Source organism: Marmota monax, unplaced genomic scaffold (genome assembly GCF_021218885.2).
Source record: "Marmota monax isolate L192 unplaced genomic scaffold, Marmota_monax_Labrador192_F-V1.1 WCK01_AAM20220418_F8-fsc00293, whole genome shotgun sequence".
Lineage (NCBI taxonomy): Eukaryota > Metazoa > Chordata > Mammalia > Rodentia > Sciuridae > Marmota > Marmota monax.
The window spans coordinates 112023-127340 of NW_026694586.1; the positions used below are offsets into that span (position 1 = coordinate 112023).

Consider the following 15318-nt stretch of genomic DNA (forward strand, 5'->3'; position numbering starts at 1 on the left):
GCACTTTCTTGAAAGTCACATTAATTTGTCCTCCTGCCCACAACTCGATTTAAAAAAACAAAAAAAAAATTGAGGAGGTATGGCAGAAGGGAGTGAAGGACATGAGAGACTTAAAAAATTCCTCAGGTAAGGGGCTGGGGGTGTGGCTCAGCAGTTGAGCACTCCCCTAGCACTTGCGAGGCCCTGGGTTCGATTCTCAGCACCATATAATTATAAGTAAGTAAAATAAAGGTATTGTGTCCAACTGTAACTAAAAAATTAAGTATGTTTTAGAAAAAAAAAATCCTCAGGTAAAGAAAAGCCTGTGATGGAGACCCTTAAACTTTTTAAACTTTGTTTTTAAATCGTCAGATTAAAATGCCTTGAGGTCTGCTGAATCTATTTGGCTAGCAAACGGAACCCCTCAAAATCAGAAGCAGAACAAATCACAAAATACAAGCATTTGAACGTTTAAAACCTGAATGGCAAAACGTTTTTCCTCTAAGCAAAAGCCCTCTCGGGAGAGGGGCTGGAAGTCTCCCAGAACATGCCACGAAATCTAGGTACCCTGCTGCTGTGCCTACCAATGCAGCACCAGAGTTCTCTGGTCTGCCCCACTCCGCAAAGCGCCAACTGCAAGGATCTACGCTATGCAGGACAGAGCCAGTTCAGCAGTTGTTTCTCTTTCTTACAGAGTTCTTACAAAACGCACTTATAATGAAACGGCATCAGTGATGGCACTTGCAAGCTCCTCTCATGTTCGCTCCCCTCATCTCATCTCTAAATATCCTCATGCTAATTTTAGGTTTTACAAGAACTTGCGCTTACTCAAAGAATATGCAAAAAAAGCAGCCTAGGTCTGGGGCCATAAAAGTCAAAACATGTTTCGTATATTTTAGATGCGACAAGAGGGAAAACAATTTTAAACCATCCTATCTTACCGGCGGGACTTGGACATATTTTTAACGCTTCGTTTTCAGAAACAAGCCAGCGTTACATTTTTAAATATTTATTAACCCTAACAACACAATTTCTAAGTTATCAATATAAGTTTTAAAAGCTCTACTGTACTCACAAGTATTCCCCGCCACCACTGTGCTGCAGGTCTGCGCAGACAAAAGAGCGAGCATCTTGAGCAAGGCTCCAGCCACAGGGTCCATGTCCACACTCTCTGGGGCTTCCCCACCCCACCCCACACTCAATATCTCGCTCCGTGCCCAGGTCTCCTGGCGCGCGCCTTTCTTTCCTCTTTCTCCAGCCCGCGCAGCCTGACGCGGCGCGGAGGTGGAACCTGCAGCCGCACCCACCCAACCCGCCACTAGGCGCTCCTCGCCCCCGACGCCCGCGGAGCCGCGCGGTCCAGGCTGCTCTGGGCCAGTGCTTCCAGTGTGCCGCTGGCACTCCTAGTGGTAAGTAGGGGAAGTGCAGACAGGGACCTCAAATCACACCTGGCTGGCTGCTGGTGATGCAGGGGAGGGGTGGCTACAGACCTACTTTCCTGGCTAGTTTGCCCTAAGTTTCCCCACACAATATGCTCCCGCTAATATGAACAATTCGATATACTTCAATTTAAAGAAGCTAAGTATGAGTGGTACTTGCTCATTAGCATTGTGTCTCCACATAGTATTGAGGATGGATGGTAGTAAGTCTGTAAATATTTTGAGTTGAAAAGAGGTTGGAACAGAAATAACTAAAAGAGGTTTGAAGAAAATGATTATACATAATAAAACTTGCAACAAGAATATTTTTGTCTTCTCAGTTCGTTTCATGAACCAGATTTAAAAAAAAAAAAACACTCCAGCTGTAAGATTTTTATTGTACATGTTCCTACTTGTAAACTTGAGAGTGATGGTCATTATGTATATAAAAGAATTATGAATTAGTATCCTAGGAGGAATAATCTTAGTCCAAATTCCACAACAGAAGAAGTGACCTTACACTAAATAAGGGGACCTGACAGATTTAATTAGTGAATGAAGTTTGGTGAGTTTGTATTGTTGCTTTCCACTCAGCTTCTTTAAAGTAATTTCCCTAAGGGACATTTTGAAAACTAATAGAATTTGAAGGTAAGGAACTGAGAGAAAAATACGCTTCACACTCTAAACCATCCAGAAGACTCAAGGAAAGACAGAATCAGGGGTTTCAAGACTCATGACCTTGAAATAAGTTAGCAGACCTAGAGGCATCCTCTACTTCCTGAACAGGCTGTGAGCAGAAGCAAATGAAGGAGTCATGAACTGGCGCCAAGTACAAGATTAGTGAATGCAGCCTATGGGAAGGTGTTTTAGTCAGCTTTTGCATCACGGTGACCAAAAGACATGACAAGAACAGGAAAAGTTTATTTTGACTCAGTTTCAAAGATCTCAGTCCATAGACCAACAGCTCCATAGCTCTGGGCCCAAAGTAAGGCATAATATCATGGCAGAAGGGTGTGGTGGAAGAAAGCAGCTCAGGGCATGATGAGGAAGCACAGAGAGCTCAGCTGACCAGGGACAAAATGTGAACCCTAAAGGTAAGTACCCAGTGACCTTACCTCCCCCAGCCACACTCTACCTGCCCACATTTACAGCCCAGTTAATCCGTATCTGTGAATTAATCCACTGATAAGGTTAAGTGTTTTAGTCAGCTTTTTTGCTGCTGTGAATAAAAGGACTGGACCAGAACAACTGTAGAAGAGAAGTTTATTTGAAGGTTCACGGCTTCAGAGGTCTTAGTCCATAGAAGGTTGGCTCCATTCCTGGGAGCTCAAGGTGAGGCAGAACATCATAGCAGAAGAGTGTGGCAGACAGAAGTAGCTCACCTGATTATCAATAAACAGAGAGAGACTCCACTCACCAGATACAAATATATATAAATCAAAGCCATTCCCCCAATGCCCTACCTCCTCCAGTTACCACTCAGTTAATCCCATTAATTCACTGATTGGGTTAAGGCTCTCACAACCCAATCATTTCTTCTCTGAACTTTCTTGCATTGTCTCAGAGGTGAGCTTTTGGGGAACATCTCACATCCAAACCATAACATTCAGGCTCTCAGAACCCGATCATTTCACCTCTGAAACTTCTTATATTGTTTCACACATGAGCTTTTGGGGACACCTCATATCTATGTATATATTCTCACTGCATACACAGATCAGAAAATGAAAGCTCTTGGGCATCTATCTGCATAACTTGGTGCATCTCTGCAAGCCCAAGCATGCTAAGAACATGAACAACTGGATGGCATCACCAGGGAGTATGACCTGCTTTTTAAAGCCAGCAGCATTGATAGCACTGATGAAGACCCACACCACCACAGGTGTGACAGGCCATGCTGGAGCAATATCCCCCCAGTAAAGACGTCACAAGAGAACCCCCCACCATCACCCCGTTTGTGGCAAGATTAAACTTGCAGACCAAAAAGACAGGTTAAAGGAAGTATTTTCCCACTGTGGTGACATCTGGCAGCTCCAGGTGGTGAGGGACTTGGTCATGAGCTTCTCCAAGGACTATACCTTCACAGAGTACAAGAAAAAGCTTGAGCTGCTGAAAGCCTATCTGGATGCCAGTGGCCTGGTGATACACCTGCACGTGATATTAGTGGACCATGAACTGGAGCAGACTCTCCAAGGGTGGATCCCTCCGCTTCTGGGGTGGGAGAACTAGGAGGGAAGAAGGAATCTGGGCAGTGGAGACTTGGGGAAACCGATTGGCCTTTTTGAAAATATGAATTTGCTGGTTTTTAAGTACCACCTCTATAGAGAAGGATAAAGAGTAAAGGAAGGAGTGATCCCAATACCAAAAGAGACACTAGGACTCCTGGACAAAGGATCCAGACCAAGGACAGGGGTCAGGAAGAGATGTCAAGAAAGACAGCCAGCCAGGGTGTAACATAAAACTGACTGGCAAAAAGAGCAGGACCTTAGGACAGAGTAGGAAGTAAGTAGAGGCCCAGCAATAATAGACCTGAAAAGGAAGGGACAACTAAGTAGGAATGGCAGGGTATTTGCCTTTATGCATTAGACATACAAATCTGTACAGTTGAATAAGAATTACTGATAACGGGGGGTTGAAAGATTTTAAACCTTTACAAGGATCACACTTGCATGAAAACGAATCAGAAAAGGTGTTTTTATTATTGCTATTTTATAGTCAATAACAATAATAATAACAACACAGGACTAGATAATTTAATAACCTGCAAAGGCCACAGAGCTAATACTAGGTGTGCTGAGAACTCAGTCAAAACATGTAGCTTCAAATTCCAAGTTTTCATTTGCCTTTACTCCTACTCAGGGGTTCAGAGAGCAGCCCTGGAGTCAGGAAAGTTCCCCACACCAGAGATCAGCAGTCATGGGGAAAACACCGACAAGAATATCCCAGGGAAGATGCAGGAGGTAAAGTGACTTTCATTCATTAATCAGATGCTTCTGCAGTATCTGCTGTGTCCCAGCATCTGATTATTTTATTTTTAACTTTTTACAGCAAACATAAATTAATGATTTGCATTTAAAGTCTAACTTTTTAAACCTATATACCAAGCTCTGCATATGTATGTGTGTGTGTGCACATGCTCACCAACACACACACACACACACACACACACACACACAGCTAGGTATACACCAAATAGGGGAAAGAAGTTGAAAGTGGAATAAGCCTCCAAAAAAAGAAGAAACCAACAGCTGATGCTCAGAGCTGTGTGTCACTCATAAGAAGAACTGTAGATCAGTCTTTCCCAAGTGAAAACTAACCTCGTGGCATTTCCTGACCAATGCCTCCAGTCCTCTTCACACAGCTGGGCAAGCCCAGGCACTGAGAGACCTGAGGACCTGCCCCTGAGAGGAAGAAGGATCAAGTTGGTCAGCTACAGTGAAGCCCTTTCTAAGGTTCTCCGCAGGTTAAACATGACTCCACTCATTTCCCTTCTTCATTAGTGATTTTCTTCCCTTAGATTGTTATTTCTGCATGTCTTATTTAAATCTGAAAATGCATTTAAGTTTACTCTCACGATGAGAGCCAATTTGCTATTAAATCTTCTGAAACTGAAAGCACTGCAAATAAAATATAGTATTATTTCTATTAAAAGTAATTTTTCCCAGAAGCCCTCAAGCCACAAATCCTGGGGAATGGTTACCAATAGACAGCCTCCAGAGAGGATAAATGTCCCTTTGTGATATAGAACACACAGCTCAACCTCTATTTGGGTTCTCTCTGATGAGCTGCATTCTCTATAATGAGAATTTATTTAAGCTGGGGCTTAAATAACCAACAGATGATGCATTCAATTACATAAATCTCAATTCTTGAGAAGAGTTAACCTCACCTTTATTTCAAATCCAGGCTGCTTAGCCCAGGAGGACCTTCTATAACCAACACTGGTGTCTCAGACAAGTAGGCTAAACCTCTACTGATAACTTGAAGTATACAAACAACACTGCATGCATATTTTGAAAAGTGCTTACAGAAACATTTTGTCTGACTATGTGGAAACAGACACACAGGCACATTTCCTGGTGTTCTATAGAAATAGAACCAGAGATGCTTAGAATTAAAATGGAGCTTAGAGTTGGCAGGCCAACTCCACTCAAATACTACCATGTCCCCAGTGTGGTCCTTGATGCTGTCTATGTATGACAACCACTGGCATTTCCCAAGTGCTCAGACAGGTTTACCAGAGGAGGAGGAAGACACAGAACCTCCTTCAATCACAGCATGAAGACTATCACTGACATGACCACAGAGGATTCCAGGGGAAAGATTCTAGTGTATGAAAGACATAAAAGGTGACTCTGATTTTTTTCACTCCTTCGGGAGTAGGAAGAAGGAAGCAAAGTTGTGTGTATCCTTAAAAGTACTTTTTTTTTTTTTCATTTGAAATGCAATTAAAATCTAGCTCGCACAATGGCACATGCCTGTGATCCCAGCAGCTTGTGAGACTAAGGCAGGAGAATTGCAAGTTCAAAGGCAGCCTCAGAAAAAGCGAGGCGCTAAGTGATTTGGTGAGACCCTGTCTCTAAGTAAATACAAAATAGGGCTGGGGATGCAGCTCAGTGGTCAAGTGCCCTTGAGTTCAATCCTCAGCAACCCCTCCCCAATAATAAAAAGGTAAAAAAAATTTAAAAGTGAAATTAAAATCCAATCTCGACATAAATAGAATACTGAGTCATCTTGAAGAGCCAAGGTTTCTAAATGTAATTTTATAGATGAAGAATGTAAATGGTAAGTCTTTCAATATAGAAAGTTTAATAAATATCACTAAATAAGTTTGGATTGAAGATCTCATTTACCAAATGGAGAAATTAGTTCAAAAACAGAATGACAGTCTATATGCTGCACCAGTCACAGTAATTTGAGTAGAAACTGAAAGGGAGTTTTAAATGTTGAATCTATCTGTTGAAATCCTCAGGTGTAGTGGTGAAAAGCTAATAACTTTTTTTCCATAAGTATATACTCATTTAAAAAAAATTTTTTTAGTTGTCAATGGATCTTTTATTTATTTATTTATTTAGTTAGTTAGTTAGTTAATTAGCTAATTATATGCAGTGCTGAGGATTGAACCCAGGGCCTCACACATTCCAGGCAAACACTCTACCACTGAGCCACAACCCCAACCCTATACTCAATTTATTATTGGCCTTTTTTCAAACAACTTAAAAAGTATGGTGTGGAGGGCTGGGATTGTGGCTCAGGGGTAGAGCGCTTGCCTAACATGTGTGAGGCATTGGGTTTGATTCCCAGAACCACATTTACAATCAATGAATAAATAAATAAATAAATAAAATATGGTGTGGAGTCTATGTTTTATTACTGTGTGAGACGTAATAATATTGTCTTCAGGATTCCTCTAGATACAAATCATATTTTTAAAATTTGGTTGAGAAAAGAATTGAGTTTAGAATCAATGTGAAATCTACCTAGAAGACACTGCATAGTTCAAATATGCTAAATATATACAATCTTTGATAGGCTATTATTACTAATAAGCAAAGCATTTATTCTTCAGAGAGACTAAAAGCAAGAAAATGGTTGCTGGTGTGTTTGGGGTTTTTTTCCCCCTCCTTTTAAGTTACTACTTGGATATTGTCATGGACTGAATGTTTGTATTTTCCCAAATGCATATGTTGGAATCCTAGCCCCAATGTGATGGTCTTAATAAGGTGGGGCCTCTGCAAGATGACTTTGTTTGTTGGTACCACCCTTATGAACAAAATCAAGTGCCATATGAGGTTACAGCTAAAAGACACAATCTATGAACCAGGAATAGGCCCTCACCAGACCCTGAATGTTCCAGTCCTTGATCTTGAACTCCCAAGCCTTCAGAACTAGGAGCAATACCTTCCTATGATGTATGATCTACCCAACATACAGTTATTTGTTATAACAGCTTCAACTAATTTTAACATTATATTTATATTAATTTTATTTTCCTGGTTTTAGTTAAAGGGCTTAAAGTACTGTAAGATAAAATGATGCTTATGAATAAAAATGTAATTACTGTTGGAGAACTGTTGTCATTGTTATTAAATTATATTGGAAACTCACTTTGGCAGTTGTGCATGCTCCAATTGTATATAATTAAGAAAACTGAAGCTTACCACAATGAGATCATGCCCATTTGGATGGCTATGATAAGAGAGAGAGAGTCACACGTGTGTGTGTGCAGGGCGGGGGTGTGGATAATCAATGTTGGTAAAGATGCTGGTAAGAATGAAATGGTGAAGTCACTTTGGGTCAAAGTCAGTCAGTTCCTCAAATGGTTAACTATAGGATTACTATATAATCCAACAACTTATTCTTAGGAACATAGAAAAACACAAACTGAGTTTCCTGTCACACTGACCACTCAACACCCAACATTCCTAGAACCAAAGTATGAAGGGACTTCTCCCCACCAGCGACCCATTCTTTTTGGTGAACACAGTTGAGTTTTCCACAACTAAACTGAACTCTGACACCATCCCTTTAGAATTGTTATGGGACCCCCATGTTGAGGGCTCCGTCCCACAAGGCTGCCCCCTGCTTCAGACAACAATTCTAAACTCTAGATTTTGAGCTGTGCTTCTTGCCAACCAGGTATATAGGTGAGGTTCCCATGACCCTCTTCTTGTATTTAATAATTTGGTAGAATGGTTCACAGAACCTACATAAATACTTATGATTACTGATATTAAAGGATATGGTACTGGATAGAGATAAACAGCCTGATGAAAAGACACATACAGAGAAGTCAAGAAGGGTCCTAAGTGAGGAAGTTTCTGTCACTGTGGCACTAGGGTATGCCATCCTCCTGGCACATGTATGTGTTCACCAATTGGAAAGCTCTATGACCCCCATTTTAGGGGATTTTTTTTGGGGGGATACCAGGGATTGAACTCAAGGGCACTCAACCAGTGAGACCCATCCCCAGCTCTGTTTTGTATTTTACTTAGAGACGGGGTCTCACTGAGTTGCTTAGTACCTCACTGTTGCTGAGGCTGGCTTTGAATTAGCAATCCTCCTGTCTCAGACTCCCAAGCTGCTGGGGATTACAGGTGTGCATCACTGAGCCCAGCTAGGGATTTTTAGTTAGCGTTAATTAACTAATTGGTACTGGGGATTAAACACAGAAGCACGCTCCATCCCCAACACTTTTTTTTTTTTTCAAAACAAGCTCTCATGAAGTTGTTGAGGCTGGCCTCAAACTTGTCATCTCTGCCTCTGCCTCCCTAACTGCTGAGATTAAAGGTGTGTGCCACTATGCCTGGTTTCTTCAGAGATTTTTATGGATACTTCATCATGTGGACATAATAGACTATTAACTCCATTTCTAGCCCCTTCTCCCACTCCAAAGAATGGAGAGGGAGCTGAAAATTCCAAACTTCTATTCATTGCTCAGCGTTTCTGGTGGCCAGCCCCTATCCAGGAGCCCATCAAGAATCTCATTTTTTTAAAAGACATTCCTATCACCCAGAAATTTCCAAGGAATCTAGACGCTCTGTGTCAGGAAGTAGGGTCAAAGACAAAAGATTCTCCTGGAATTTTTACTGTGAGGGTTTTAGACTTTAGAAGCTCTGTGTCAAAAACTAGGGCAGAGCAATTTTTAAGTATTTCTCATTATTTCATAGAGAAAAATGAAAAATACATATCTACACAAAATCTTATACAATACTGTTCACAGGATTATTCACAATCAGCAGAAGATGGATCCAACCCAAATGTCTACCACCAACATCTGAGTGCATAAACAAAATATGGTCTGTTCATGAGACAAGATATGTGATGAGCCTTAGAAAGGAAGGGGTTTCTGACACTTGCCAAAAAGAAACATAACATGAATCAACCTTGAAAATTTTTTGCTAAGTGAAATAAGCCAGACACAAAAAGAAAAATAAAATATTGTGTGATTGTACTTACAAAAGGTATATAGAAGGGTCAATTTCATAGAGGCAGGAAGTGGAACAATAGGGGTTAGTGGGACTTGCAAGTAGGAAAAACAGGGATTATTGTTAGGGATAGAGGGTATAAATTGGACGATAAAAAATGTGTAGAAAGATATAGTGAAGAAAGTTGCACAATGTTGTGAATGTGCTTATTGCTAATAAATTTATATTTATAAGGGATTACAATGATACATTTTATGTTAATGCATATGTTACCACTAAAAAAGTTTTATAAGTCTCTTAGGTACAAAGCTATTACTTTGGGTTTATAAATCTTAATTAAGATTAACTTCAATTGTTCAAATGTCAATGGGGGAGCTGGGGCTATAACTCAGTGGTAAAGCGCTTACCTTGCATGTGTGAGGCACTGGGTTCAATCTTCAACACCACATAAAAAGAAATTAAGATACTGTGTGTTCATCTACAACTAAGAATATATTTTTTAAAACAATGTAGATGGGGGAACTAATGTAGTACAAAGACAAATTCCACCATGAATAAGCCTTGCAAACATGTGAATGTAGCCAGTCATAAAGGACCAGATATTGCATGAATCCATTTACATGAAGTTTCCACAGAAGATAAACTGGTAGACAGTAACTATCTGGGCTAGAGAGGATGGAAGGGTTGGGAGATCAGGGGTAAGGAGAGTGAGGTTTCTTTTTGGAGTAATGAAAGTGTTCCAAAATTGATGGTTTTGATGAATGCAGAACTCTGTGAATACACGGAAAACCAATGAATTGTACACTTTAAATAGGTGAACTGTATGGTAGTTGAATTATATTTTAAAGTCTTTTTTTAAAAAATAAAAAAGAATACAGAAACTCTAAAAATATGTTAACATTTAATACCACAATTATTCCAAAATAGAAATTTTATTGACAAACAATAGTTTAAAACTATGGGCAGCTACATCCACTAGTTCTGTACTGCCACAGTGATGCTTTGAAACAACCACAAACTTCTAAGTAGCACGAAACAAGAAACTAGCTCACAGGTCTGCAGACCCCACTCTTGGCTCAGCCAGGATCACTCAGGCTTCCCATCCCGTGTCCTATCTTGGCTCAGGATGGCCCCATCTGGGATGATTGAGCTGGTGCCTCACCACCCAGCAGGAAAGCCTGAACATGCCTTCCTGAGGGTGACACAGAAAAACCCAAGGCCACCTGGAGCCTCTTCCTGTGTCACACCCACAGCCATACCATTGACCAAGACAAACCACATGGCCTTACTCAGAGTAAGTCACGGAGACACACTGCCTCTTCAGTGGAGGAATGGAAGAGCCTCCTAAAAAAAGATATACTGAGGAAGGGAAGAGAGTGGGATCCATTAATGCTTCACTCTCCTGTGTAGCTTAGGGACTAGCACAGTGTGTGTGTCATGAAAAATACCCCAGAGGACATACCTCAATCCTCCACCTTGCATCTTTTCTTTCCTCATATCTTTATTTAAAACTGTATCAGAGACATTGAAACATCAAGCTTTCGTCAAGTTCAGTCTTGACTTAGAGAACAGAAGCACTTAAAATTTTTATATTTTAGTTTGAATAATGGTTGCATAATGCAAGTAGATTTAAAAGCAAATGGAATCTACTTTGTAATGGCAAATTATCCTGAAAATGCCAGTGGATAACACTGTGTAGCATACCCTGATTACTTGCTTTTTAATTGTAAGAAGTTTTAGTATTTACAAAGATAACTGCTTTTAAAAATGCTCTTGTAGAGGCTCTTAGCTTATCACAAAAATGCATGTTTGTGTTTAAAAGTATCAACTGGCAAAGGAAAATGTTAATAACTACCCCCTACTCAATCTCCTGCCTACACACACACAAATAGATTCACTGCTCCATTGATGTAATTGTTGATGACTTTCTTTCTTGTTCATACTCACATCTTCAGGACTAGGTTTAAGGTAATAACAAATGATGCTATTCTGCAATATGCTTTAGCTTAACCTTTTAAGTGTGTATTTTTCATTTCTAGAGTAGGCTCAGTGTACAAAGTGGAATCCTATTTCACTAGTCAGTCTAAAATTTACATTGAACCCTAAATGGATCTCCCACAAAAGGACCTTGTAGATCTCCCTTTAAATTGCAATATTTTCTACCCTAAATACTGTGAGTATTGGTTATACTAATTAAATAATAAGTGTTCTCCCTATAGTGTTGATTTTTAACCTTCTGATATATTCAAAAGAAAAAATTATTATACAATCAGAATTTTTGTTAAGTAATCACTGTGATCTATTTTTCAAGAAATGATTTAAAAGTGGTGGCTTGAAATGGGAAGAAGTCCCTCCTTTATTTTCAGGCTTCCTCATTGTGCTTGCCAGGAACTGCCCAGAGCATTGACTCTCAAATATCCCCCCTTTCAGGTACTTTAATTACTAGGAAGGTTAATGGTGCTGAGCAGCAGAGGTACTAAGAGGGACTTTCATTATCCTCAGCATTAGGAAGTCCCTTGAGCCGGTCTGCTTTCCCTCCCTGTTGATGGAGAAAGATACAATGTTTTCTCACACACCAGGAAAAATGAGAACTGATTTCTCACAGGCTATCAGTCCTTCCACTGTATTTTCTGGAAAACAATTATTTCCCTTTTCAAGCCAGTTTGGAGTGTAATTTGAACTTGAACACAGAGCAAATTATCCTTTAAAATAAGTTCTATAAAGCCTTAGCCTTGTGAAAGCAGCAAACTGTCTTATATAGCCATATTCTCCTAGAGTTTGTCTCTAACAATGTTTATTTACTGTTCAAGCAAGTAATTGGTAAGCCGATAGAGATGTTCTTGAATTCGTTATGCTGAATTAATCGAAAAAATTGGGTTGCTAAAAGAATAGAGATTAATCATGAATAAGGTGAGAAACACACTCACCTGTCCAATCTCAAACAGAGGCAAGTCTAGCAAAAAGCAAGACTTTGCTTTAATACTGGTCTTGTAAGGTCAGGTGCCTGTTGGCCAGGGACACACAGATTGAGTAAAAGTGTATTTTATTCCCTAAAGCACAAAATCTCTCTCCTGCTTCCTCATTGGCTGAGTAGTGTGGAGTATACAATCTTCCCAATTGTCATCTAGGTTTTATTATCTCTTACTGATTTAAAGAAATACCTTCAGTTGTCCCCACCTCCCTATGTTCTCTTGTGGTGGGAAAGTCCCCTTGGATTGGGTGCTACATACATAGTTTATCTGTTGGTTTGGGGCGGGGGTTAAGGAAGGGGTGCTACCTTCTCACCTCCTGTTTGCCCGGAGGCTATGAATTTTTATACTCTGGTGTTAACTGCTTTTAACTTTTCATTCTACTATCTGCTCCAGCTGCCTTACTTATATTCCAAGTCATTTTAAAGGTAAATACTATATTTTGAAAATAGACCACCTGGACTCTGTATTTCTCACAGTACCTAACACTAAAAAAGTTATCTTATACGGTGTAGATTCTAATACTGCCAAATGCAAAAGTTTAAAGGATTCTACAGACAGTCTGTTTGTTTGTTTTTTTTTTCTTTTTCTTTTTGGTCTCTCTTCTGTCAAGTGATCATATTTTATATACCTGAAGTCACAACTTGAATTCCACTTAACCTTCCACAAGGTAAGTTTTTACACAAGGGACTAGAAAATGAACTTCTGACTCCACCAAATGTCTCTTGGACAAGCAAAGATGTGCTATTATTTAGCATATGACAAAGCACCTTACAATTTTTTCCCTCATTTTTGTATCTAAAACACAACTAAGCCCCCACTGGCTGCTCTGAAAAGCCATCTTTTGCATTGTTCCTGGGTCCAGCTCCCCACTCACCACAATCACCTGCGCTGTACGCCTCCTCCACTGCCACGGACTCCGGCAGCTTTATTGCCAGAGTCCCTGAACTCTAGTCTCCTTTTTAACCCACTGCATCGGATCACCGGCGTGCCCACCATGTCAGAGGAGGCCATGGACACTAGCTCTGAAATCACCACCAAGGACTTAAAGGAGAAGAAGGAAGTTGTGGAGGAGGCAGAGAATGGAAGAGACACCCCAGCTAATGGGAATGCTAATGAGGAAAATGGGGAGCAGGAGGCTGACAATGAGATAGATGAAGAAGAGGAAGAGGGTGGTGAGGAAGAGGAGGAGGAGGAAGGTGACGGTGAGGAAGAGGATGGAGATGAAGATGAGGAGGCTGAGGAAGCTACGGGCAAACGGGCAGCTGAAGATGACGAGGATGATGATGTTGATACAAGAAGCAGAAGACCCATGAGGATGACTAGATAGCAAAAAAAGGAAAAGTTAAACTAAAAATAAAAGGCCACCGTGACCTATTTATCCTCCACTTCCCGTCTCAGAATCTAAACTGGTCACCTTCCAGTAGAGAGGCCCGCCTGCACGCCCACTGCGGGCAGTGCCACCCACAGATGACACGCGCTCTTCACCACCCAATCAAAATCACAACGTGAATTTGCAACAGAGGAGGAAAAAAGAACCAAAACTTCCAAGGCCCTGCTTTTTTGCTTAAAAGTACTTTTAAAAAGGAAAATTTGTTTGTATTTTTTATTTATATTTTATATTTTTGTACATATTGTTAGGGGTCAGCATTTTTTTAATGATCTCTGATAACCAAACCAGCCTTTGGAGCGTTCTCTGTCCTATTTCTGACTTTACTTGTGGTGTGACCATGTTCATTATAATCTCAAAGGAGAAAAATAACATTGTAAAAAAAGCAACAACAACAACCACCAAAAAATCTTATTCTGGGCATTCCAGTAACTTTTTTTTGTGTATGTACTTTAGCTGTACTACAAGTAGTTGGTTTGTATGAGATGGTTAAAAAGGCGAAAGATAAAAAGGTTTCTTTTTTTTTTTCTTTTTTTTCTATGAAGTTGCTGTTTATTTTTTGGCCTGTTTGATGTATGTGTGAAACAATGTTGTCCAACAATAGTTGTTCTAACAACAACAAAAAAAAAAAAACTAAGACACTTGTAAGAAAGTAATAGTATCATGAGTTTTCCTTGTCAGAGGCTCATGAATTTCAGACAATTTTCTAAAGAAAATTTTATCTGGGAAGGACCTCAGCCCTGATTGGAGGTGGACTGTGCACAAGGATATTAGATAAAGTACAGAGCAACAAGCTATATTTGAATTTCAGTGCATGTGCAATTTGGGAGATGTGCCCTAAACAAATGCAAATCTGAATCAAGCAATTCTACCTTGGGGTGAAGTGTGGAGACACTAGCGCATGAGAACAGGGACAGATAAGAGGAAAATGAAGACTTCTCAGACATCCCTTCATATCTGTGGAGGATTGGATCCAGCAGCCCTGCAGACAACCAACACCCAAGCCTGACTCAAATCCTTTACAAAAAATGACACAATATTTACATGTAACCTACAAACCTCTTCCAGTATACTTTAAATCAACTTTAGATTATCTATAATAATCTACTAATATAAAGGCTATATAAGTAGTTGTTGTACTATACTGTTTAGGAACAATGTCAAGAAGAAAAACTGTATATATTCAGTACAGATGCAACTTTTTCTTTCAGATAGTTGTGATTTGAGGTTGATTGGATCCACAGATGTGGAACCCAGCAGAAAGGCTCTCCATACAAGTTATTTTCATCTCTGGTGAGATGCTTCTTTCTACAAACATTACTGATACTATAAAACCAGATATATGTGATATTTTACTCAATCGATTTCAACATGAGGCCATAATTCTACCTTTAAAATATAAAAGGAACTTTAGGAAATTCTTATGTCAACATTTGTTTCAGAATTCCAGATAATCTCAAGGCGAACTTTCAGTTCTCAGTACAATGAAACAGGTAATTCAAGGAAAATTATATATATACATATATATATATATATATATATGTATATATATATATATATGAAAATTCAAGGAAATTACATATACCCAACAACAAAGTCTTCCAATTGTCAGCCCAACTTTGCTACCAGAAGTG

At 39.8% G+C, this 15318-nt stretch overlaps 1 protein-coding gene and 2 pseudogenes across 1 annotated transcript in view; 2 read left to right on the forward strand and 1 right to left on the reverse strand.

Annotated features, from left to right (window-relative positions):
• Window positions 1-1278, reverse strand: part of Cntnap3c (contactin associated protein family member 3C) — a gene marked incomplete at its 3' end in the record, with an annotated part of 109051 nt that extends 107773 nt beyond the window's left edge. Inside the window, exon 1 of the mRNA XM_046421455.2 lies at window positions 1055-1278. Coding sequence (XP_046277411.1) covers window positions 1055-1139 — 85 coding nt within the window. The remainder of the gene's footprint in view (window positions 1-1054) is intronic.
• Window positions 1279-3188: 1910 nt separating this feature from the next.
• On the forward strand, window positions 3189-3896 carry LOC124077213 (U11/U12 small nuclear ribonucleoprotein 35 kDa protein-like; annotated as a pseudogene).
• Window positions 3897-13291: 9395 nt separating this feature from the next.
• Window positions 13292-13620, forward strand: LOC124077232 (prothymosin alpha-like; annotated as a pseudogene).
• Window positions 13621-15318: the final 1698 nt, after the last annotated feature.